This window comes from Armigeres subalbatus, chromosome 2 (genome assembly GCF_024139115.2).
Source record: "Armigeres subalbatus isolate Guangzhou_Male chromosome 2, GZ_Asu_2, whole genome shotgun sequence".
Classification (NCBI taxonomy): Eukaryota; Metazoa; Arthropoda; class Insecta; order Diptera; family Culicidae; genus Armigeres; species Armigeres subalbatus.
Genome location: NC_085140.1, coordinates 58,758,835 through 58,784,915, shown reverse-complemented (window position 1 = coordinate 58,784,915; position 26,081 = coordinate 58,758,835). Strand labels below are relative to the sequence as shown.

Sequence of the window (26,081 nt, the reverse complement as noted above, 5' to 3'; positions counted from 1 at the left end):
CCGTGTAATAAATCATTACAAAACAATATCTCGATTTGTAATTTTTAAAATTATGTTTAATTCCATGGGCTATACCTTGCCGTGTTAAATTCCTGTGATTCTACTTTTTCGCTGATGACAGCGTTCATCCAGTTCTCCTAGCGTACCGCCACTATGGTGGAATAATGTTTTATTGCTGTTACTTAATACTTGTGACAGATATATGATACCAATATCACTGTACAGCATAAAATCATATGTCTGTCACCCAGAATCACGCTGGTATCACGATAGCACGATGATTTCCGTACCCTGCCCTTCGACCGTTGTATTGTACGAAACAGAACATAATTTGTTGTTTTGAAATGTCAAATACGCCGTTTGACATATAAAATAAAAACAAATATTTGCAAGCTGACTGAGTAAAATTCGTTTTTCCGCAATTCCGGATTATATTTTCCACAACATTGGCAAAATAATTATTCGTAATCCTATTATTTGCTACAATTATGCTCTGAAGATGTCTTTCCTATTGATTTTGCCAGTTCTTGGGTTGTTTCCGGGAAGATCTACCGTCACTTTTGCATGATAATCAATGGTTTGAGTTCTGCATCGTGTGATTTCGAACATTATGTGCAAGGATTTCATGGGTTTAATTGGAATGAGGTCTGAGGATTGGGAAGTATGCGGGATCTTTGATTTGCCATTAGTCAGCATCTACTTTTTTAGATGGGAAGAATGTTTTGTACAAATTCAAAATTGGATCTGTAGTGTTTGTAGAGGGAGGGAGGAGAGGAGAGGAGGATCTCGTGGAGGTAAAAGTGGAGTGCAGAAATAAACGGTAATCAGGGTGAAGTAAATAAGTGTTTAAAAAAAAAACCGGAGTTCCGTGTCCGAATAAACCTGTTACAGGATTTATTACCCAATTGAACGGTGCTGGCTTTATCCTTCAAAATGTCCAAATGAATTAAACGATCAGTGCCGTTTGCACTGAGGGAAGATCCATTAATTACATAACGCAAAAATTGTCCATTTTCAACCCCTCTAAAAGTTTTTTCAAGTCTCTAAATTTTTTGTATGGATTGTCACACTACGGGCAACCCACCATCCCACCTCCAAGCGATAAGTAATTCATGGATGCTCAAATCGCCCCAAACCATAGAATAGAGTGATTAACGTCCGCAGAAATAATTGCCCAGCGGAATATTTGCAAGAACTCGCATATTTCTGCTAAAATACCTATACGAAGAATTGGAAAACAATGACGTTTTCATATCGACGAATAAACTGCTGACGCGAATTCACAATTTGTTAAAAAAATATGGGTAAATATTGTGTAATACTCATAAAAACTATAATAACAGTTTATGATTTTTCAAAACAAACTGTCAAATAGATACAACAGTGGAAAGAAAAGATGTGTGTCATCTTGTCACTGTACGCGTACAGCGTGATACGAAAATCATTGTGCGGAAATCATATGTCTGTCGATAGTATAAAGCGTAACCCTAGACGTAATCATTATTATTTGTTCGGTGCAATATGCTATAGTATTGTGATATGTACAGAAACCATAATTATTATACCTATAGTATACTGATATTGCGGTTTCACCATTTTAGGGCCGATGCCCACGTAGCGTTTTTTCAACGCTGCGTGCACGTGGCGTTGAAAAAACGCAGGTGTGCGTCGGTGCGGCGATGCTGCGTTACCGCTTTTTCCCGATGCACACATGCGTCCTTTTAACGCCGTGTGGACGCAGCGTTGAAAACACGCTACGTGGGCATCGGGCCCGATGTCCACGTAGCGTATTTTCAACGCTGCGTGCACATGGCGTTAAAATGACGCATGTGTGCATCGGGAAAAAGCGGTAACGCAGCGTCGCCGCACCGATGCACACCTGCGTTTTTTCAACGCCACGTGCACGCAGCTTTGAAAAAACGCTACGTGGACATCGGCCCTTATGTGGAACATAAGCGTATTACAGTGTTAATTTGTAAACATACTGTCTATATTCATGGTGTGGTTAGTACTGTTTCTTAAATGGTACTTTTGCATCAGGGGGAGAAGGCGGAGCACTAAATCCCTACCCCAACATGTGCGACATCTGGATTTGGTTCTAAACTGTAAACAACAGTGTTAATTCTCTACCACCTTTTTGCTATGGCGAGGCAATTTTTATGCACACTTTTGTTTTCGATATTTTATCAAAATTAAACACTCAATCATGCAGCAATATAACGATATGGTATGCTTGAGATACCTGCTTGATTATAGGGACTAGAAAAAGAATTTATTTGCAGTAACTAACCGAATATAAAAATGTTCGCATTAACGATTGCGCCCTAACACCGGTTCTAAGCTTCGATGCAGAGTACACGAGCTTTGTTCGCCAGTGACAGGCGTATGAGGCCCTTGTTTTGCATGCAGAGTATTCTCGATTGTTACTAAAGTTTTTTTTTAATATATGTATTATTTAATAATTATGTTTACTCGACCACCCCTACTTCAAAACTGCTCGAATGTAGATGTTTTTTGTGTTTTTTGTCCTGCCATCATTAATCATCAGGTCGTTCTCCCGCTCACGCTCTCTTTCTGACAACGGAATGAATGATCAGCTGCCTGATGCAAAAGTAACTGTCAAAATATTTTGTCTCATTTTAGCACACGCCAGGTGTACGAGAATTCCCGTTCCTAATTTTGTTCGCTTCCCTCTCTGGCCTCGACGGTCTTCTTTTCAAATTTTATTTTGTCGCCGAAGCCCGTCATGTTTTGGTATTACCACCCGAATAGAAAATACAATAGAATTACATTAAAATATCATGAAATTACAATACATTTTATTTATGAACAATCAATTCTATTGTTCTTCTATTGTACCAATTAATTTTCCTTATTGTTGTTCCAATAAACGTACAATAAAATCTATTGACAGAAAAATGTTGACAATAGAATTATAATAAATTCTATTGTAATTGCAAAAATTTGTTCGAGAAATAAACGATTTTTTTGTTGTTACGGTAACTAACCCCTATTTTCTATTGTAAAACTTCCATTTACAATAGGATTTATGGTGGAAAACAATATTCTTAATTGTTATTCTATTGTGAGCAACAATAGAGTTTATTGTATATAAAATTAAATTTATCGTATTGTTACAATAATTTCTATTGTAATTCTATTGGACTTTTTATTCGGGCAGTGTTGGCAAATACGTTAATTTGGGTTTTTCATATAGTTAAATTTTTATTATAGAGTGAATGATTTTAATGAATAATTTGTTTGGTCTTCCTCTGCCTGCGGTCTTCCTCTGCCGCTATCAGCATCCTACTACTATCGTATATGCGCGAAAAGCAGCATCAAGTTAAGCGCCAGAAATGTCTATAGATTACATCTAATGCAGATTTTCCCGAAAGTAGGAACTTTTTCAGAAAAAGTATTTGTCACCAATTATGCATGAAGGTGTCTGCTACTATACGCTTATCAAATACTTTTTCGATTACGGTGTTTAATGTTGAGAAATTCAACCTTAAATGCCTTTCCCCATACTGATTTCAAAAAGTTAACTTCCCGACCTTGTGTTTTGCTGTAAGCACGCTCAGCTTAAAATGGATAATAATTATTTATTCTTTTCGGCGTAACTGTCACTTTTAAGTTAAATCTTTCAAATGAAACATCCCTAAAAATAAAAAAATAAAAGGATGTAACGAAAACGATAACAAAACGATTGGCAACATTGGATGTACGGGACGGGCTCACGATGATGGATTTTCATTTCAGTGCTTAGTGAAAAACGCCATCAGCGGAACCCTTCGCAGAGTTTGTCTCGTGTGATTTTTTTTAGATAGTGAAAATTTCTTTACTGTTTGCCGACGATTCTCCCGTATTTTATAATTCGCTTTCGAATGCTGGAAATAGTGTAAATTGTTATGTGCTTCATATGAATTGTGTGAAAAGTGATGCATTAAAAGTGTTGAAAGAAAAATGCGATGTTGAAATTTGATTGCGGTGTTACTGGAAGGTTTTTTCAATAAAGGCATATTGTGGAAAAGGTAAGTAATTTTCACGTCCTTTTATTAACAATTTAACGAAATATAATTTCTGGAGCTGCTAGTTTACAGTTACCAGAACTAGTTTGTGGTTGGCCGCTTGTTGCACAATTTGCGTCTTAGAAAGTTTCACGCATTCCTCAACAAGAGATGCAAAATGGCTCTCACTTGAGGTTAAAAAATATGCCCGGAGGGTTGATCATCATTTCTGGTCCATTTTTATCGTCTTCCCTGCTGTCTGTCGGTGTCATCGCGCAGCCCTTCAGAAGAGAACTTTCATAATAATCGTGAAACTTTTTGTTGGCTTTTCGTGCTGGAATGTTTTGAATTCTTACAAACTCTACCATGATAATTTGGCGAAATCCCAAAAAGGGTTATATTTACTAACAGTGATTGTTGCTTCTTTTTGCTCAACGGCATATAGACGCGGCAGATATTTCCGTCCATGGTCTAATACCTGCCATAGATTCTAAAACCAATTGAAATTTCCATTTACTATAACTTAACTATATCAGACCGTTCCTCATAATCATCATAAAAATTGTTGTGGATAAGTTTTAGCAAAAAAGGGTATATTTTATTGGTGTTTGAGCCTATGACGAGCAATCGAACGCAGGCGAAAATGCCCGACGAAACCCTACCGGTATTATTATCTAAATCAGGCCTGTGTGTACTTTTGCGAGTTTTAAATCATTCAGGCATGTGACATAGAGATTTTCCAATAGTCGAGATCTGTCCTGGCCACGTCCTGACGAATGCTGAGGAAAGGGTAGGATGGTTAGTTGGACACCTACTTAAAAAAGCTGCAGAGAACTCTAAGACCTCTCATAGTTGCCACGAGAGGAATCAATTTGGTAGAACGTGAAACACAGAAAGAACTAAGATAGAAATACAAAGTAGAAAAGGAACCCATTGGAATTGAACCCACGACCTCCTGCTTATAAGGCAGAAGCGGTAGCCACCAAACCTCCGGGCTCGTCATAATTCATAATTGCTTCTCCGTGAATTAGTGAAAATGAGCAGAGAACCAGCCAGTGGAGTTTGTATTTTCATTTCTATTTTCATTGTGATCGTTTCAAGTCTTCCAGAAAACATGGCTCACATCCTCAATGTCAACAGAAAAAACTTCAATCTGGAAGGTCGTGTTTTGATCGACCTAGTGCATTTTTAGGGCAATTTTAGGGTGTACAATGTAAGCTTCCTTCAAAATCATCGTCTTTCAGAACACATTTAGGCACATGGATAAAATGTCAATCCTTTTATTAGGAAAATTTAAACAATGCTATAATGCGCGGAACTAGCCGTGGCTATATTTTCTCTAAGCTATAATCTTTGTTTTGTGCTGTTGCCAAAAAAAAACTACATGTAATTGTAATCTTGGCTAGTTATCATGGTATCCCGGGTAGAAGAAAACTGCAAAATAATATCAAATTTTACTATTAATATATGAATAACTGAATAGCAAAATATGATATTAGTTTGTTTGATATAGTTGCTAAAATAGCAAAAATAATAGCAGACATTGCTCTAGCGAATAACTCATAAATAACTCATTTTGCTATTATAATAACAAACCAATAGCAAATTATTTGAAGAAAAAAAAATTAAAATCAGTTATTATTGATATGTTGAAAATGCAAATGATAAATGAATAACAAACTTTGCTATGATTGCAAAATTTGTTCTTTATTTGTTGTTCTGCTCCTTTTTACAATAACATATAAATAACTAATTTTACTATTATAACAAAATTTGTTGTTGGGATGCTATTTTATGTTATTTATAAATAACATAGAAATAACTAAATCTGATATCATAGCAAAGTTTGTTATTATTATTGTTATTCATACGGAGTGATATCACCGGTAACCACGACGCTTGGACTACGATTCAACACATACTCACTCGTGTACACTGCCTCGTTCCACAGTCGTCTGCCGTTCTGCTCCTGTGTATGGGAAACGATTGTCTCCAGCTGAATCCCTCGCTTCTTGCAGAAATTCTTCATCGTCTTTCCGGTGTATTGTTCTCAGTTGTCGCAACGAAGTTGCGATATACGAACGCCGAAGTGAGCTGTTGTCATCGCCTCGTACTCTTTGAATCGTTGGAGTACTTCGTCCTTTGTTTCGATAGTATAGACTACCGCTACATGCGTGAAATCGTTCGTACGAACGAACTACGAATACGAACTACCATCCCACGCACCGGGTGTAACAGGTCCACACACGTCGCTGTGGACGATCTTCAACGGTCTACTGGCGCGCTTCTCTGGGTCCGACAGGAATGGTTCTCTGGTCTACTTTCCACGGGTACACGGCTCGCACAAGAACTTCCCACCTTCAGCCTTTACCATTTTCTTAGTCAACAGCTTCGGGAGATTATCGTTCCCCAGATGGCCGTCCCTGTTGTGCCACAGCTTCAGTTGACTTTGCCGTTTACCAACGCTTTCGCACCAGCACCTCGTCGCACGCACTGAAAATCCATCGCGTAGCCTTCCGAATTGCCTACCTGTCGCTACTATTTCGCCGTCCGCTTTAACTGTAACACATACATTGAAGAAAACGAGCTTCTTCGCAGTTGCATCCAGCGGCCTGAGCGACAGCAGATTTAGTGACAATTCCGGTATGAACAAAACGTTCTCCATGTTGATATGGATCCTTTCTTCGCTAACCATCGCCTGAACGACGACTCGATCTTTGTGTTGCGCTACCAGGTTGCTTTTACCTTTGGCTGGTTGAATCACCACATGTCGATCCAGCTCCTAAAGGTCCTCACGACCTGTCGTTTGACAAGTGCTCGGAAACACCGCTGTCAAAATACCATTGGGATTTCACTCTGGAACCGACAACCACCAGCTTGATAGCTTCAGCTGCAACAAATGAAACAGTCTTTGCAGTAACGTTTGCCTTCTGAGAAAACTTTTTCGGTGGAGCCGACTCACTGCGCGACTCTTTCTCGCTTCGCTTGGAACATTGAAAACATCAAGAAGAAGTCGCAGTTGTTTTAATGTTTCAAAGAATATGAAGCGCTATGGCGTCGTCACATTGGAACTTGAAAATAAGTAAGCTGACTGTAGATCAAGGAAGAGAGTATTGCTCCAATGATTAACGGAAATTTTACAAGAAGAAGGTAATTCAATTCCAATCGACAGTTGCTTATTCGCCACAACATAATGGCGTGGCGGAGAGGTTCAATCGTACACTGGTGGAGAAGATTCGGAGTATGCTCATTGACTCAAGAATGCCCAAGAATATGTGGTGCGAAGCCGCTCTTACTGTTACATACCTGATCAACAGAAGTCCAACTACTGCTATCGCAGAAAAAGTGACACCGGCTGAATGTTGGACGAAGACTTAACTGCCGTCATACGCATATTTGTCCCATGTTTGCAGGGATTCCCTATATACATGGGACAGTTATGTGTATAACGGCAGTTAACCAGACGTTTGTAAAGTTAGGAATCTTCGGGTGCAAGGCATTTGCATGGGTACCGAATCAATTACGGAAAAAGTTGGGTGAAAAAAGTCGTGAAGCTGTGATGCTTGGATACGCTCCCAATGGATATCATTTATGGGATAAATCGTTGCGCAAAGTTTTCATAGCTCAAGATGTCCGTTTTGATGAGTCCTGTCTACCGTTCGCGTCAAAAGGACTTTCACTGGAGGACAACCGTTTAGTGATTCCAATACGTTATGAGCAAGAGGGGGAGAACCAAAATGCTGTGAACAATGTGGAATCTGAGCGTAGAAGTGGAAAGGGCGGCGTGTGGGAATTAGTGCGTTGCCCTACTACAACAAGACTACTGCAGTCCAAATGGGTATTCTGTATCAAGCAAGATGTAAATGGCAATACAAATAGGCACAAAGCAAGGCTCGATGTTAAAGGTTACCTTCAAAAACCGGGAATAGATTTTCAAGACACATACACTACCCGCTAAAAGTATGGAAGCGCAAAAATAAGTATTGCAACACCTACTTTGAATATTGCAACACCCCCAAAAAAGTTTAGCATCACTTCAGAACTCCCATATTCCCATCGGATCTTTTCCATTTAGAATAATGTGACCTTCACCAAATTGTTCACGACGATAAGTGCATTAGGCCGGACGTCAATTTAGCTCCCTGGGTGCCTTGGCCACCGGGTGGACATCCGGATGCTCCGGATTCTGGAACACGTGTGAAGTCACAATTTAATAAATGCATTCATTCCAGCGAGATGCGGTTTCCATCATCTTTTTCCGTAATCGCAATATGACAGGAAAATCAATGCTGACTGACGTTTGCTTGACCAGTTAGTGGTAGCCTCCCACTGATTCTCCGGGAGTTCCGGAACATCCGGTAAAGTGGTAAATTATTAATATTCGTCCCAGAAAGCTGCGATTTTTTCTAAACGGTTTGTGGAGGCATTGTGAGAGAAAAATCAATGAAAGCATCACTAATTGACCCCAGGTGGTTTCCCAGTATTCCTCCGGAAGATCCAGAATATCCGGTAAAGTGGTCAATTATTTAAATTCGTCCCAAAACGCTGCGATTTTTTCTAAACGTTTTGTGAAAGCATTGCCAGGGAAAAATCAATGAAAGCATAACTAATTGATCCCAGGTGGTCTCCCAGTATTCCTTCGGAAGATCCGGAACATCCGGAACATCCGGTAAAGTGGCCAATTATTTAAATTCGTCCCAGAAAGCTGCGATTTTTTCTAAACGGTTTGTGGAAGCATTGTCAGAGAAAAATCAGAGCAAGCATCACTAATTGACCTTAAGTGGTCTCCCAGTGTTCTTCCGGAAGATCCGGAACATCCGGTAAAGTGGTCAATTTTTATATTACGTCCCAGCAAGCTGCGAGTTTTTCTAAAACGTCGGTTGTAGCATTGTGAGAGCAAAATCAATGCAAGCACCACTCATTGACCAGTGGATAATCCAGTGAAGTGGTCATATCAGGGGTCATATTTAATGGTTTTATAATGTATCCCAGAAAACTGCGATTTTTTTCTATACCGTTTGTACAGGCAAACCTCAATGAGTCGATAATGAAGACTCGTTTAAATATCGAGACGTGGAATAGAGAATCATTGAAAATCTGTTTGAAGGGACCATCACAGTAACCCAGAATATTTTTTTCAATATGGCATATTTTGCCTCCATGAGTCGATATCGAGTCATAGAACATCAAATCATAGAGGTTTGACTGTAATAGTAATGCCAGAGTTAAATCAATGCGAGCATCTCCCATTGACGCCTGGTGGCCACCTAGTCCTCCGGGAGCTTTAGAATATCCGGAGAAGTGGTAAATTTCTGTAATTCAACTCAGAAAGCTGCAACATTCTGAAAATCGCTTGTTGTAAAAATGTCAGAGCTAATTCAATATAACAACCAGTCGTTCTCCTCGGAAGTTCCTCTAAAAGTTCTGGAACATTCGGTAAAGTGGTCCATTTTTTTAAATTCGTCTTAGTAATCCTCCCTCGTAAGTTAGATGTAGCAATATGAAAGCAAAATTTCACTGAGTGGTCCTCAGGAATGAACCTGTGTGCCCGCCACCATCAAAATGGAATTGTATGAAAATTTACCACGTCCAAATATTTTTACAACGCCGATGGCTATTGTAGGCAGTAGGATTATGGATTTCGAACTTTTTTCCAAAAGAGCATCAACAGTAAAGTCAAGTTCAGTTCTCCAGTTTCGTCTAACTCCTGTCAGAAATACATATTTTCCACCATGTTCATATGACATTTTCCACTTCTAATGATGCAGAATATAATCTCATTTCCGATATAGTTTATAAATCGGAATCACCCAAAATTATTTCAAACAATTTTGTAAAAATTTCTTCAGATTCAAATCAGGAATATCTTTGAGAATTTCTTAAGAACGTTGTTAAAAAAATCCTTCAGGAATTTCATTATGAATTCTTTTAGGAACTCCTTCAGATATTCATAAAAATTCTATCGTAAAATCTTTCTGGAAGGGAATTTCCCGGAGCTATTCCTGGATTTTCTTGAGAATACCTTGAGAAATTTTGGGGGAATTTCGAAACGAATATATAAAGGATATCTGGAACAATTCTCCACGTAATTTCCGCAGAAATTCCTGGTCATTTTGGCAAATTCCTTGTGGAATTACAAAGCCCTTGTGGAAGAAAAGCGGGAGCATTTCTGGGAGTATTTTCAGGTTAACTTCTTTATAATATTGCAAGAGTATTTCCTGAAAATAAATCGTGAACGGTTTTCTGGGTGATTTCTGGGGAATTCCTGAAAGAACTTCTAAAAAAAATTTCCAAACGGTTTCTGGCGGAATGCCGAATGCGAAATTTCAGAAAAAATATCGGAGATCGGAGATAGGTGGGCTTAAAAGAATTCCATGTGTATTTAGAAACGAATTCAGAGGAAATTTCTGTATAGTTCTCAAAGTAATTTATGTAGAGATTTTGGGGGATTTCTGGAGTAGGTCCTAGTGGAATTTTTCGGACTCCAGTGGAATTTCGGAGGAATTCCTAAAAAAATTTCAAGGAGATTTCTTGGAAGAACGGACGGAAAAACATTTGGAGGAATTCCTGGAGAAACTTCCGGTACACTGCCTGAAAAACTCCGGAGGTATTCCTGGAGGAATTCTTGAGTAGTTCATGGAGGAACTTCTTAAGGAATTTTCTGGAGGAAATCGGAAAATTTCTTGAGGAATTCCTAGAGGAACTTCTTGAGAATTCCTGGAGAAACTTTCGGAAGCAGTCCTGGAAGGAAGGATCTTCCGGAAAATTCCTGGAAAAATTTCTGGAGGAACTTCCAGAATGAATTTCTGGAGGAGCTTCCTGAGGAATTTCTGGAAGAGCTTCCGAAGAGGAATTCCTGGAGGAACTTCGAAGGAATTCCTGGAGGAACGTCCGAGGGAATTCCTGGAGGAACTTTCAGAAGGAATTCCTGGAGGAACTTTCGAAGGAATTCCTGGAGGAACTTCCGAAAGGAATTGCTGGAGGAACTTCGAAGGTGCTGGAGAACTTCCAGAAGGAATTCCTGGAGGAACTTCGAAGGAATTCCTGGAAGGAACTTCCGGAAGAATTCCTGGAGGAACTTCCGAAGGAACTCCTCTAGGTACTTCCGAAGAATTCCTGGAGAACTTCCGAAGGAATTCCTGGTGGAACTTCCGAAGGAATTCCTGGAGGAACTTCGAAGGAATTCCTGGAGGAACTTCGAAGGAATTCCTGGAGGAACTTCGAAGGAATTCCTGGAGGAACTTCGAAGGAATTCCTGGAGGAACTTCGAAGGAATTCCTGGAGGAACTTCGAAGGAATTCCTGGAGGAACTTCGAAGGAATTCCTGGAGGAACTTCCGAAGGAATTCCTGGAGGAACTTCCGGAGGAATTTCTGGAGGAACTTCCGAAGGAATTCCTGGAGGAACTTGAAGGAATTCCTGGAGGAACTTCGAAGGAATTCCTGGAGGAACTTCGAAGGAATTCCTGGAGGAACTTCGAAGGAATTCCTGGAGAACTTCCGAAGAATTCCTGGAGGAACTTCCGAAGGAATTCCTGGAGGAACTTCCGAAGGAATTCCTGGAGGAACTTCCGAAGGAATTCCTGGATGAACTTCCGAAGGAATTCCTGGATGAACTTCCGAAGGAATTCCTTGAGGAACTTCCGAAGGAATTCCTTGAGGAACTTCCGAAGAAATTCCTGGAGGAACTTCCGAAGGAATTCCTGGATGAACTTCCGAAGGAATTCCTGAAGGAACTTCCGAAGGAATTCCTGGAGGAACTTCCGAAGGAATTCCTGGAGGAACTACCGAAGGAATTCCTGGAGGAACTTCCGAAGGAATTCCTGGGGGAACTTCCGAAGGAATTCCTGGAGGAACTTCCGAAGGAATTCTTGGAGGAACTTCTGAAGAAATTCCTGGAGGTCTGGGAGGTCTTCCGAAGGAATTCCTGGAAAGTCTTTCGCAAGAATTCCTAGAAGGACTTCCGGAGGAATTCCTACAATTTTACCACAATCGGCTTAGAAAAAGTCGCAGCTTTTTAGGACGAGATTCAAGAATTGGCCACTTCACCGGATGTCCCGGATCTTCCGGAGGAACAATGCGAGGCCACTTGGGATCAATTAGTGATGCTTGCATTGATTTTTTCTCTGGCAATGCTCCCTCAAACCGTTTAGAAAAAGTCGAAGTTTCCTGGAGCGAGTTTTAAAAATTGACCACTTCATCGGATGTTCCGGAATTTTTCGGAGACCATTGGGAGGCCATCTGGGGTCAATGAGTGATGCTTGCATTGATTTTGCTCTGATAATTTCTGCCACAATCGGCTTTGAAAGAAGTCGCAGCTTTCTGTGACGAATTTCAAAATTTAACCACTTTACCGGATGTTCCGAAACTCCCGGAGGACCACTGGGAGGACGCCAAGGGTCAAGCAAGCGTCAATCAGCATTGATTTTTCTGTCGTATTGCGATTACGAAAGATGATGAACATTTGGCATGTCGCTAGAATGAATAGATGTATTAAGCGGTGACTTCACGTGGTTCAGAATCCGGATAATCACGCGGTCTACCTGGTGGCCAGGGCAGTCAAAGAGCTAAATTGTCCTCTTTCTGATACACTTATCGCCGTGATAAATTTTGTAGAAGGTTCCACCATTCTAAATGTAAAGGATCCGACGATAAATCTTCACGAATATGTTAGTTCGGAGTGATGCTAAACTTTTCGGAGTGTTGCAATATTCAAAGCAGGTGTTTGCAATACTTATTTTTGCGCTTCCATACTTTTGGCGGGTAGTGTATGCCCCAGTAGCAAAACTTTCGACGATACGGACAGTATTGGCGGTTGGAGTTCAGAAGAAATTTCACTTTCATCAAATGAATGTGAAAACCGCCTTTCTACATGGAGAGTTGAAAGAAACGATTTATATGGCTGTTCCAAAAGGTGTTGAAGCAAAACATGGAGAAGTATGTCAACTACGGAAGTCGTTATATGGTCTCAAGCAATCACCACGCTGCTGGAATGAGAAGTTTAACAAAGTAATGTTGAAACTTGGATTTAAGAGATCAAAATATGATTACTGTCTGTATGTTCGAATTGGAAAGTGTGATGAAGAAACTATATATCTAATACTGTACGTCGACGACTTATTGATTGCTGGTATCACTCCACAAATAATAGAAACATTGAAGAAACAATTGGTTCAAGAATTTAAAATGACAGACTGTGGCGTATTGAATTTCTTCCTGGGAATTAAAGTTCATTATGAGCACGATACAGGTAAAATGTCGTTATGGCAAAAGAGTACTGTGGAGAAAATATTACGGAAGTTCGGGATGGAAGAGTACAATTCCAGTAGGAGTCCAATGGAGAAGGGGTTACAGCTCAATATAAACACAACAGAGGTGATATAACAGCCTTATCGGGAATTACTGGGAAGTTTAATGTACTACATGATGTGCACTAGACCGAACATTTGCTATTCTGTTGGGTACCTTGGAAGGTTTCAACAATAACCTGGTCAAGAACAATGGACAGCGCTAAAAAGAGTAGTACGATACTTAAAGGGTACTCAGAACATGTCGATTAAATTCAAACGACAAGAAAATGAAAAACCTCTTACCGGATTCGCAGACGCAGATTGGGCAGGTGATCAAGCAGACCGTAAGTCAGTGAGCGGCTTTATTTTCAAAGTTTTTGGAAACGCAGTGTCCTGGTCAAGCAAAAAGCAAGCAAGCGTGGCGCTCTTTCCAAAGAAGCTGAGTATATATCATTGAGTTGTGCAGCTGTCGAAGCTGTTGGTTGACGGGAATCCTTACTGACTTGGGAGTTCGTAATATTGAACCTGTGAGTATATTTGAAGATAACCATGGATGTATCGGTATGGCGAAAAACTATAAATCGAATCGTGAAAAGCATATTGACATCAGTTACCATTTTGTACGAGATCAAGTCGCTGAAGAAAAACTGAAGTACTGGCAATTGGAACCAAAGATCAACTAGCAGACATCTGTACAAAGGCTCTGGTTGGTGAACAGTTCCGATTCCGAATACTCCGGAGAAATCTAGGATTGAACGATCGAGAGGGGGTGTAATCGAAGATACCAATGATCTGGAAGCGATCGTTAGCAACCATCCGTTTTTCACTTTGTTGATCATTCCATAACAGGCTTTCTTGAAGTGTAGACGTATAACTGTAATTTGTAATAAAACTTTGTTCGTGTTCGTTATACCTTCGTCGTACGAATTACTTCAAAGTCAGACCAATTCGATTTGATTCATGACGAAATTGAGGATATCGAATCTACTTCTAGCCCCAGGAGATTCGATTCATGTGTAGAAGCCAAGAGTTCCGCCAATTGTAGTATCTGTTGCTGAGTTTTCTGGCTTTCGGAATGAAATTTTGAGTGACCTTCAGCGAATAAAGGTTTCATTTAAGATTGCGTGTTTCTTGGCTTCAGTATTTGACTGAGAAGCGGCATAAGTCAGTGTCGATAAATCACTGAATGAGATCAAGATGGCAATTTCGCAATTGCTTTGATTTGCGCCAATCAAAGTGATTAAAATGAAGAGGAAAAAAGAAACGAGGGATTTCCCAAGAATTTGATTGGGTTTACTTTAATAAAAGTGAACGAAACTACCTACTTGAAAGGTTTAGTTACGAGTTGTCCGAGTTACGTGGAAACATTTCCGCAGGCTTGGGGGAAATTTTCAAAAACCCACCCAGTGACAAAAGTGGGGTTTTGTAACCAAACATTGCCACATGGATGCCAAATGCAAGTTTTGTGGTGGATCTAGAAGTGTGCTCCGTTCCGAAAATAGTTTCGAATTCCCATGAAAAATTGTTTGAAGTTTCCGGAAAATTCTTCGGAATTTACATGAAGATACTTCAGAATTTTCACGCAAAATTGTTCCAAATTTCTACAGGAAAATGTTCGGAATATCCATTGAAAGTTTTTTTTTGTCTTTATTAGCGAGACTTTCAGCCCTGGGCTGGCTCGTCTCGGAATCCATTGAAAGTTCTTGTTGAGTTGAGTTTCTGCTGAGTATTCTTCGAATTTTTTCCTGACAATTCGAAGTACACGCCAGAGGCTCTGAAGAGTTTTTGCGGGAAACTGGGAGATTGTTCAAAACGTAGACCTCGACAAAAAAAATGTTGGGTTTCAACGGAAAGTTCTTCGGAATTTCCATTGAAAATTCATTAGAAATTGCATGGGATTTTTTCAAAATTTCTTTGGAAAATTCTTCTTCCACGGGAAATTTTCCAGAATTTCCATTAAAATTCTTCAAAAGTTCAAAGTTTTTACGGAAGACTGGCTGAAAATTTTATTTGTCCAAAGCGAAACACTGGTAATGTGGCCGGAAAATCCGTTGGCCTTAAGAGTTCATTTAGCCTAATTATTATTATTATTTATTCAGACTAAGGCCGAAGTGGCCTGTGCGGTGTAGAGTCTTCTCCATTCGGCTCGGTTCATGGCTGCACGTCGCCAACGACGCAGTCTACGGAGGGTCCGCAAGTCATCTTCCACCTGATCGATCCACCTTGCCCGCTGGGCACCTCGCCTTCTTGTGCCCGTCGGATCGTTGTCGAGAACCATTTTCACCGGGTTATTGTCCGACATTCTGGCTACGTGCCCGGCCCACCGCAGTCGTCCGATTTTCGCAGTGTGAACGATGGATGGTTCTCCCAGCAGCTGATGCAACTCGTGGTTCATTCGCCTTCTCCACGTACCGTCCGCCATCTGCACCCCACCATAGATGGTACAGCACTTTCCTTTCGAAAACTCCGAGTGCGCGTTGGTCCTCCACGAGCATCGTCCAGGTCTCGTGTCCGTAGAGGACTACCGGTCTAATGAGCGTTTTGTAGATTGTCAGTTTGGTACGGCGGCGAACTCTATTCGATCGGAGCGTCTTGCGGAGTTCAAAGTATGTACGATTTCCAGCCACTATGCGTCTCCGAATTTCTCTGCTGGTATCATTTTCGGCAGTCAGCAGCCCAAGTACACAAATTCTTCTACCACCTCGATTATGTCACCACCGATGCCACGGTGGGTGGCTCACATTGTCTTCTCTTGAACTTCTTCCTATCATGTACTTCGTCTTCGACGTGTTGATGACTAGTCCGATCCGCTTGGCTTCCCTCTTCAGTCTGATGTAGGCTTCCACCATCTTCTCAAAGTTACGTGCCATAATAAAGCTTAGATCATTTAGAAATGGGACACTTGATTTTAGCGATAGCGGCGCTCCCAGTGGTCAGATATACAAGCTCTTGACAGCGTTTTGTTGTTTATAAACAGTACTGCTCGGTAAATTTTTTTCGCTGCCTAAAACTAACGTAGTTCCGAGATATTTATCATGCAGGAAGAGAGAAGAAAAATAATTGTGCAAAACCCATTTGCGTCAGCCCGGAAGCTGGGAAAACTGCTGGGTTATCCCAAAAGTACCGTGGCGCGAGTGATAAAACGGTATAAGGAGACCCTAACGACTGCTCGCAAAGTGCAAACCAAGCGTCGGAGTGGAACTTTTGATCGTCAACTGCGGTTGAAGGTCATTCGAAAAGTCAAGGATAATCCCAACATCTCTGATTATGATTTGGCGAAAAAACTGAATGCTGATCGCTGTACAGTGCGGCGAATTCGTCTCCGAGAAGGCTACAAGTGTTACCGTGCAAGTAGGCAACCAAACCGAACCCTCAAACAGCAAACAACGGCCAGATCCGGAGCTCGTAGGCTGTTCGACCGACTGCTGACAAAACGCGAAGGGTGTCTCTTGCTCGACGATGAAACTTACGTGAAAGCCGATTTCCAACAAATCCCAGGGGTCAAATTCTACAAGGCACCTGCACGCGGCAAGGTTCCTGGTAAATACAAGTTCATTTTCGCAGATAAATTCGCGAAAAAATTCATGATTTGGCAAGGGATCTGCTCTTGCGAAAAGAAGACCAGCGTTTTTGTGACGAATAAGACCATGAATTCGGAAGTATACACCAGGGAGTGCCTTAAGGTGATTATACAATCAAGTCATGTGGTGAATTTCAAATTCACCACACGATTTTCTACTCCTATTATCAAAAGTTCAAATGTAGCGTAATAATTTTCGTACAATGCTGAAATTAAAGTCGATTGTTTAGCATGAGTAAGCAAGCGATCTACGGATGTTTCATCCCCATGGGCGTTGTGGTTCTCTCAATTCGTGTTCTTGAAAAATCACTAGAAAAAGCACGTGGTTTTCAAGATGGCCGATTTGTGGCTTTGTTGTATAACCACCTTAAGAAGCGGGTTTTACCATTCATTAAGTCCCATGATGGTCCAGTTACGTTTTGGCCAGATCTAGCCAGCTGCCATTACAGCAAGGATGTGGTACAATGGTACAACAACAATGGAGTCCAATTCATCCCAAAAGAGTTGAACCCACCAAATTGTCCCCAGTTTCGCCCGATAGAGAAATATTGGGCAATAATGAAGCGGAAACTGAAGATGAAGGGTGCAGTCATCAGCGACCTTGGTCAGATGAAGAATTGGTGGAACCGGATGGCCAAAACTGTGACTGAAGGAGGTGTGCGCCGGCTAAGGTATTAACGGAAAAGTACGAGAATTTCTTCGAATTCGTGATGAATGATTTGATTCATATTTTTTCATGAAATATAATAAGATTACCCGTGTTTCTTTCTTAGAAAGTGTTTTGATTGAAAAAATGGTTTAAAAGATACACGCATTTCAAAGTGTCCCATTTCTAAATGATCTAAGCTTTATCTATGTCGTCGGCGAAGCCAAATAGCTGGACGGACTTATTGAAAATTGTACCACTCGTGTTAATCCCTGCTCTTCGTATTACCCCTTCCAAAACGATGTTGAATAGCAGACACGAAAGACCATCATCTTGCCGTAACCCTCTGCGGGTTTCGATGGGACTCGAGAATGCCCCTGAAACTCGAACTACGCACATCACCCGATCTATCGTCGCTTTGATCAACCGTGTCAGTTTATCCGGAAATCCGTGTTCGTGCATTAGCTGCCACAGCTGGTCCCGATCGATTGTATCATATGCGGCTTTGAAGTCGATGAATAGATGATGTGTGGGCACGTTGTATTCGCGGCATTTCTGCAGTACTTGGCGAATGGCGAACACCTGGTCCGTGGTGGAGCGTTCGCCCATAAAACCCGCCTGGTATTGCTCCACGAACTCCCTTGCAATTGGTGCTAGTTGACGGCATAAAATTTGGGAGAGTACCTTGTAGGCGGCGTTCAGCAATGTAATTGCGCGGTAGTTGCTACAATCCAGCTTACCCCCCTTTTTGTAGATGGGACACACGACACCTTCCATCCACTCCTGCGGCAAAACTTCCTCCTCCCAAACCTTGGTAATGACCCAGTGCAGCGCTCTAGCCAGTGCCTCACCACCGTGTTTAAATAGCTCTCCTGATAGTTGCTCAACCCCAGGGGCTTTGTTGTTCTTCAGCCGGCCAATCGCCTCCTGGATTTCCTGGAGATTCGGAGCCGGTAGAATTATGCCCTGCGCGCGTTCCCCCAGGTCCATCACCATACCGCCATCTTCGTCTGCCACATCACCATTCAGGTGCTCTTCGTAGTGCTGCCCCCACCTTTGGATCACCTCACGCTCGTTCGTAAGAAGGTTCCCGTTTATGTCCTTACACATATCAGGCTGTGGCACGTGGCCCTTCTTCTCATAGAACTTTCGTGTGTTATTAGCGCGGTACAGTTGCTTCGTCTCTTCACGGTCTCGATCCTCCAGCTGACGCTTTTTCTTCCGAAAAATCGAGTTCTGTTGAGGTCTGTTCCGCGCCTGTTTATATCGTGCCTCGTTCGCCCTCGTGCGCCCATGCTGCATTCTTCTCTTCTACTAACTGCTCAAATTCGCCGTCATACGTGTCGTTTCTCTGATCCGGGGGCACCGTTCCAAGTGCAGCGGTTGCGGTGCTACCAATGGCGGATCGAATATCTCTCCAGCCATCTTCAAGAGACGCTGCGCCTAGCTGCTCTTCCGTTGGGAGTGCCACTTCCAGCTGCTGCGCGTATTCTTGGGCTAGTCTACCGTCTTGTAGCCGCCCAATGTTAAGCCGCGGCGTCCGACTTCGACGTGTGCTGTACACCGTCGAGAGTTTTGAGCGCAGGCATACTGCAACGAGGTAGTGGTCGGATTCAATATTCGCACTGCGGTAAGTGCGGACGTTCGTGATGTCGGAGAAGAATTTACCGTCGATTAGAACGTGGTCGATTTGCTTTTCCGTTTCTTGGTTAGGTGATCTCCATGTGGCCTTGTGGAAATTTTTGCGGGGAAAGAAGGTGCTTCGGACTACCATTCCGCGGGAGGCTGCGAAGTTTATGCATCGTTGGCCGTTGTCATTCGATACGGTGTGCAGACTATCCGGTCCGATGACCGGTCTATACATTTCCTCCCTTCCTACCTGCGCGTTCATGTCACCGATGACGATTTTGACGTCCCGCAGTGGGCATCCATCGTATGTCTGCTCCAGCTGTGCGTAGAACGCTTCTTTCTCGTCGTCGGGTCTCCCTTCGTGTGGGCAGTGCACGTTGATGATGCTATAGTTGAAGAAACGACCTTTAATCCTCATCCATTGGCTGCCACCCAATCACGCGTTGGCGCATCTTACCCAGCACTATGAAGCCGATTCCCTGCTCGTTGGTGGTGTCACAGCTTTGGTAGAAGGTAACCGCCCGATACCCGCTTTTCCACACTTTCTGTCCAGTCCAGCAAATCTCCTGCAGCGCCACGACGTCGAAGTTGCGGGGATGTAATTCATCGTAGATCATCCTGTCGCAACCTGCGAAACCTAGCGACTTGCAGTTCCATGTTCCAAGCTTCCAATCGTGATCCTTTATTCGTCGCCTAGGTCTTTGCCGATTATATCAAGTCGCATTATCTCTTATATTGTTCGTAATGATTGGTTTTCCAGGCGGCTTATTGGGCCTGCGCAAACCTCCTGTCTCGTCGGAGGGCCGTCGTGTCAGGGCTGTTTAGCATCCCACCTAACACCAGGACTTTGGCTTGTGCGCTTTGAGCGGCACACGGTCGATTTGGCGGAGCCTACTTGCGGATACATGCAGCATTTCTGCCATTCGGCAAAAAATGTAATTGGCTTCATCGCGTTATACGGTCAAATGTTACTGTTACAATTACTGAACGAGTAGTATGGTCAAAAATGTCCACCCGTTGGGCAAAATGACATTTTCGGTCAAATGGCCTTCCTGCTAAACGACCATTTCGACCAAATGACCTTCTCAGCATATGGTATATTCGGCTTGGCTGAACGCCCGTATGTCTTTTCAGCTAAATGACATTATCGTTCTGATGGGGTTTGGATTAATAGTTTGTTCGGTCAAATGACATATTCGGCCAAACATATTTCGACCTTGTGGGCTTTGGCCGAAAGTCATTCAGCGAAAAGTAATTTGATCGAGTGCCACTTGGACGAATAGCACGTTAAGCAGAAATTCATCAAGCCAAATTTCATTTGGCCGAATTGAACGTTTGTATGAAACGATTTATTATTAGGTCTTAATGGTTTGACCGAAAATGTCATTTAGCATAAAGCGACTAACAGTCGAAAGGGACATTAGACCGAACTGGTAATTTGTCCAAAACAGTTATTTGCTCTAACAGGTATTTGACTAAAAATGCCGTTCCGCCTAAATGGCCGTTTGGCTGAAAAAGTTGTTTGAACGAATTTGTTGTTTGCCAAGTTTTGCTCTTCTGCTTCTGAAATTCTATGACATGGTATTGATCGTTAACTTTTTCCTTCCCATGGTAGCTGTTAAAGCTCCATCAAAAGTTGCACCTTCCATCTTTCATTATGTTTATGCTTATAAATCGATTTTGTGTAAAAGTTGTGAAACTATTGTGAGACATATGTACCAACCGTAGAGGTTTTCGGATTACGCTAGCAATAACCGAACGCGCTCACAGGTAGAATGCTAGATAGATACTTATATATTCTTCCCAAGCAATAGTGAGTATGGGGTATAGATTTAGTGGAGAGAATAAATGAGAGAGGCAGTCTAAAACTGCTATAAAGTTCACTAGGACCTGATGGTCAATCTTAACACTATTGAAAACAATCAATTAGCTATCAAACACTTTTTTTCGTTTTCCACTCATTCTTGGCCAAATAACTTTTGTTCTAGCATTTTTCTCAAACGTGATTACTTCCTATTGAAATCTTTGAAAAAAATGTTAAATGAAAAGGATTAAATGTTTGATTTTTCTCTTCATTAGTCTGAAGTTTAATGAATAATAAACCTGTTTTTCATTATTAAAAAAAATATTTTAAAAATATTAGTGGGAGATCCCCCAGTGGCGGACACATAAGCTATTTAACGAAAATCTCACTAACTATACGGATTATGTTTACTGGTATACCATGTACACAAAATATGATCATTGATGAATCATACAAACTATACATGAGCATTTGAACACAATGTGTTTTAATGATGAATTTTGGAGGAAAATTTCACCTCTCAGAAAAGCGTACCCTAGTATCGGACACTTTAACATCATGTTCATGTTCAAATATAGCGAATTCGCTATTATATGAGTAGAGACATCGTTTAGAATATCAATATTTTCCACTTGCTTTGTGTTGTGGATATAAAATGTGTTAATAGAGCTTATTCGACTCTCCAGCTAAATTTCTTACATCTTACTCCGAATTCTCACCTTTTTTCAATGCCATCTTCAAATTTTCGTTCTACTTATTTCTGAAGCTTCCTGATACTTTAGTAAGAAGAAGCAATTAAATTGATGTAAGTTTAACAAAACAGGTGCAAAAATGACTATTTGCTTACATAATAATCTCACTGTCCGGACAGCTGCCGTATAGACGAAATTGATTTTGCACCACAATTACATAACATATCTAACAAATCACAATCGTTATTCAAAATATGGCTGATATTGACCATCTCTACATGATTAGAATGCTTCCGATCGAATTTGATCTTGTTGATTCAAACCTTCTAAAGTAAGGTAAAACAAGAAAATTTTGACCATTTTTTGTCAATCCTAAATTTTGAACAAAGCTTTCAACCTTAAGATCAAATTTTTGCTGCAGGTAAAGGACTTTGAAATAGCTATCCTTTGCACTACATTAGATGGTAGAAGGACCTCTGCAAGTATCGTTTTGAGAAGTGTCCGGTGTTGGGAGGTGTCCGGCGCTGGGGGATCTCCCCCTATTAGTGCACTGTGGATTGCAAGAATAAAAAAATATGTTTTTTGTATGTCTTTTTCAGTAATTACTTCATTGAAACAAAATAAACTGTTGTGCACGCTAGGGAAAGTGGTTGGTTTATCGAAGTAATTAAACCGAACACCCGACAAAGCGGTAGCAATAGTAAGAGATACCAACTGAAAATCACCAAACAGGAAAGTGACTCCGAACCGGACGGCTGGGTATAGCAGGAGCAGGATGATTCACAGCCATCCCCCTCAGCCACCCCAGCCGCAGCAGGCGCATCCTCACATGGGTCACCCGCCCCCGTCGGGACCGACCGCGCATCAGATTCCTCCACCGCCGCCTCATCTGACCCATCTGACGAGCGTTCCACCGCCGAATGTTCCACACCAGCAGAAGCCACAGTCGCAAGCGCCACCGCCACCGAGTCGAGAACACCCCGGTCCAAGGTAAGCAATTTTTAAGAAATTAATTAAATGTTTGCTTGAGTTCCCTGAGCTGGAAATAGCAAAATGTAGGGGAAAATACGACATTGACTGATCATTCTTTTTTAACATTTACAATGTGTCTATCGACATCAACATTTAATATTTATTAATGAGTGAATTAGGGTGAATTAGAAACAGTTTGCTGTTAATTTAAACTCGAGATTTTAGCAACACACACCAGATTACGAAAAATCCGTCGGAATTGTTGTTTGTGGTTAGAAGCAGTTGGCCAATTTCGTTTTCAGCTCACTGTGTATCGCATCACCATCAATGGATTGGTAATATTTAATAGGCGACGCGACGTTAATACTGCTTTTCCCCAGTGCGTATGCAGCCTTAATCCTCTCTTAACTTTTCCCCGTGTTTATGCAAATAATTGGATTTTTTGTTACTCTCAATGTGCAACATTTCTGTTCTATAGGAGCAGGGCATCGCCCTTCAGATAACCGGATCTACCAATGGGAGGGATAAATATGCGTTTCATTGCACTTTTTTTTCTTTCTGCGAACGCAATCACATTTTTGCTGGCTGGTTGGGTGCATCATTTGACATATTCATGCAGATAACCCAATTTATCACATGATATGTCCCATGAAAATGTGCGCATTTTATTATATCCCAAGTGTATTTGGCGGAATAATTTCTGGTTGCATCCTGTCGAAACTTGAACTCGATTCGACACCATGCTTAATTACACTGCACTGGTTTTCGATTACTATAATTTATGTTTTCCGACAGAAAAACAAATTAATTTGCCTAATTGTAATAATTGAATCGTTTGTTTAAAAAACTGCATATGTAACATTTTAGGCCAAAATGAGATTTTTATATATTCTGAGTCTTGTGTGTGTCTGTGTGTCTCCATTCTAACCCCCACTGACTGGCAGTGATGTTATGGAAAAAAGCTGACTGTTTTACAGTCAGATTTAGTCCGGGAGATAGAAGGTGCTAGCTCTACTGTAGCTTGAGTGACCCATTTCAGACTGCCTGGTATTTCATGACCAGTCCGAGGTCACTTTTGCTTAAAATAAGCCCCGCCTGTTTATGCTACAATTATCAAATGGATAATGGATCCATAAACAAACTTCCGGATTTGAAATCCAGCGCGTATATAGTTTTTTTATATTTAAAATTCAGTTAAATTATATTGGAACATTCTCACCAAATAAATCCATTATTGTGTAATGCCGGGCCTTTCTAAAAGCGGCCTTGGTTGATGTAAGTGCCACACATCACATTTTTTTCACGAAATTTTGAAATACATTGTATGTTAACAGTAACATGAAGATTCACACTAGAACACATTCAGCAAACTTTTCCTGCTTTTTCAACGCAACCTAATTTTGATACTAAATAACCGTACACTGTAACTGTCTCTGTCTAAATCCAGAAAGCAGCTCAAAATATTTGTTGAATTACCGCAAATTGCTTGAAAGCTTTTCCGATACCCCTTTTACACTTTTATTATAATCGCACTGATTTATTGGGATTCGTCAACAGGACTGACACAGAAGCTTCGGCATATCATTTACTTTTAAACATATCTTTTAAATATCTCACGGTCCGAACGCAAACGCGGAATCAACAAAACGCGCAGCAGCAAATTTTTCGATTTTTATATATTCTGAGTCTTCGTCCAAATATACGTATTCTGACAAAAAAAACGAAAAAAATTGTTCAGGAACGTATGAAAAAAATTTTCGTTTGTGGGAGAAACTACATAGGGGAAATGTTCCGATCTCCATCTCAGTGTACATATATCCATCTCATCGTTAAATAAAGAAATACGGCACCAAATTCGTCGCTTCTTTTTGTCAACATGCGTGCTCACTGCTGAAAAAAATCACAAAAATAATAAACAAACCAATTTGATAAGAAAATTATTTTGAGCTTTTTAGTGGAATGTCTTCATTTGTCATAAGACGAGTTAATACAATCCCATTGAATTCCACCACTTAATTGTATCTTGACAGATACGTATTTCGACCTCAACAGTAGGGCCGTCTTCAGTGTCTCGTACTTGACTCGACTTAGTGGAATTTCAATGGGATTGTACAAACTCGTCTTATGACAAGGGAAACAAACCAAATTCCTTTCCATTGCTTTGTTTTTGATGGAATGGAAATAGGAGCTATGAGATGAAGTGACAAACCGTTCCCCTATGTGCTAGTTAACTGTTTTCATACTAGGAGTGTCCCATGGAGTTGAGATTTGCCAAAAAGTATTAATCTGTATCGAAGAAATCGAAAGATTTGGTGCCCATTTGTTCAAAAATATTTTTGGTCGTTTTCTCGAAATTGTGTAAAATGGATATATGCAGTTTCTCAAACAAATGATTGAACTCAGTGGCGGGGTGGTTTTGGACATAACCCCCCAGAGACAAAATTTTCAGAAGAAAATTTTTTTAACTTCCCAAATAAAAAAAGTTCAGAAAACCCCCAGAGCAATTTTCTGGCTACGCCACTGATTCAACTATTAAATGCACTACACGTAATCAAAAAAATATAAATTGTTTATTTGTTCATCATCTTCAACATTGATCTTGCTTAACTTTTCAAATGGACCTGAGTAACATTTTGTTCATGAATTAATTTGAATATTGCAATCAACAGACCAATATGAAAGCTTTTGATTGCAGTACTTAAATTAATTCATGAAAAAAATGTTACTTAGGTCCTTTTAAAAAGTTAAGCGAGATTTGTTTGAAGCACCGACTGCAACTAATAGTAGCGATCTTAATCTATTCTTGAAATTCATCTTGGATTATTATAAACGTCGTTAAATAGTTTTAAAAGTTGGAAGTAGTATGACCATATGATAGAACGTTTTTATCTGTTCCTCTTACAGACGGTAATACACATGTTTGAGCAACGGATGTTGAAAAATGTTCATCGATAGAGTTAGATAATGCGCCACAACAGTTATTAGCGCGATAAGTCAGCTTTTTTATGCCAGTCTCGGTAATAATGTGGTCACACACAACATTATCTGAGCCGTTCAAAGGATTTCAATCCAGGACGTTTGGCAAGAAAATCTAACTTATCAATGAACTGTTGATCATATGGCCCTAGCTGAATTTTCAAAGTAATCAGTCTTGCACTACTTTCCTCTCTCGAAAATTCGTTAGCGAACATGCAATAGGCAAACCATCATCGGTGACCAGAAAAATTCATACGGCAAGTCCTAAATCTAGAAAAGTGAATTTCATGTTTTATATTCAAAAGGATTTCAATACTTACCCAAAACTATATTCTAATTTCAAGGAATTCTGATATGTGTAATTGTTTCTTTTATTCGTTTGCTGATGGATGAATCATCGATTTTTTTCCTCTAGTTGTGATCTTCCAACCCTTTTCTCAACCAAATGACATCCTCGAGCAGTTCTCGGAAGTTTTATTCAATTTCG

At 40.8% G+C, this 26,081-nt stretch overlaps 1 protein-coding gene across 9 annotated transcripts in view; it reads left to right on the top strand.

The window, feature by feature from the left end:
* Nucleotides 1-3,745: 3,745 nt before the first annotated feature.
* Nucleotides 3,746-26,081, top strand: part of LOC134208696 (double-stranded RNA-binding protein Staufen homolog 2) — a 99,733-nt gene continuing 77,397 nt past the window's right edge. For all 9 annotated transcript variants that reach the window (XM_062684508.1, XM_062684514.1, XM_062684510.1 and 6 more), the window contains exons 1-2: nucleotides 3,746-4,031; nucleotides 22,246-22,636. In XM_062684508.1, the coding sequence (XP_062540492.1) occupies nucleotides 22,422-22,636 (215 nt within the window). In that variant the 5' untranslated portion in view covers nucleotides 3,746-4,031; nucleotides 22,246-22,421. The remainder of the gene's footprint in view (nucleotides 4,032-22,245; nucleotides 22,637-26,081) is intronic.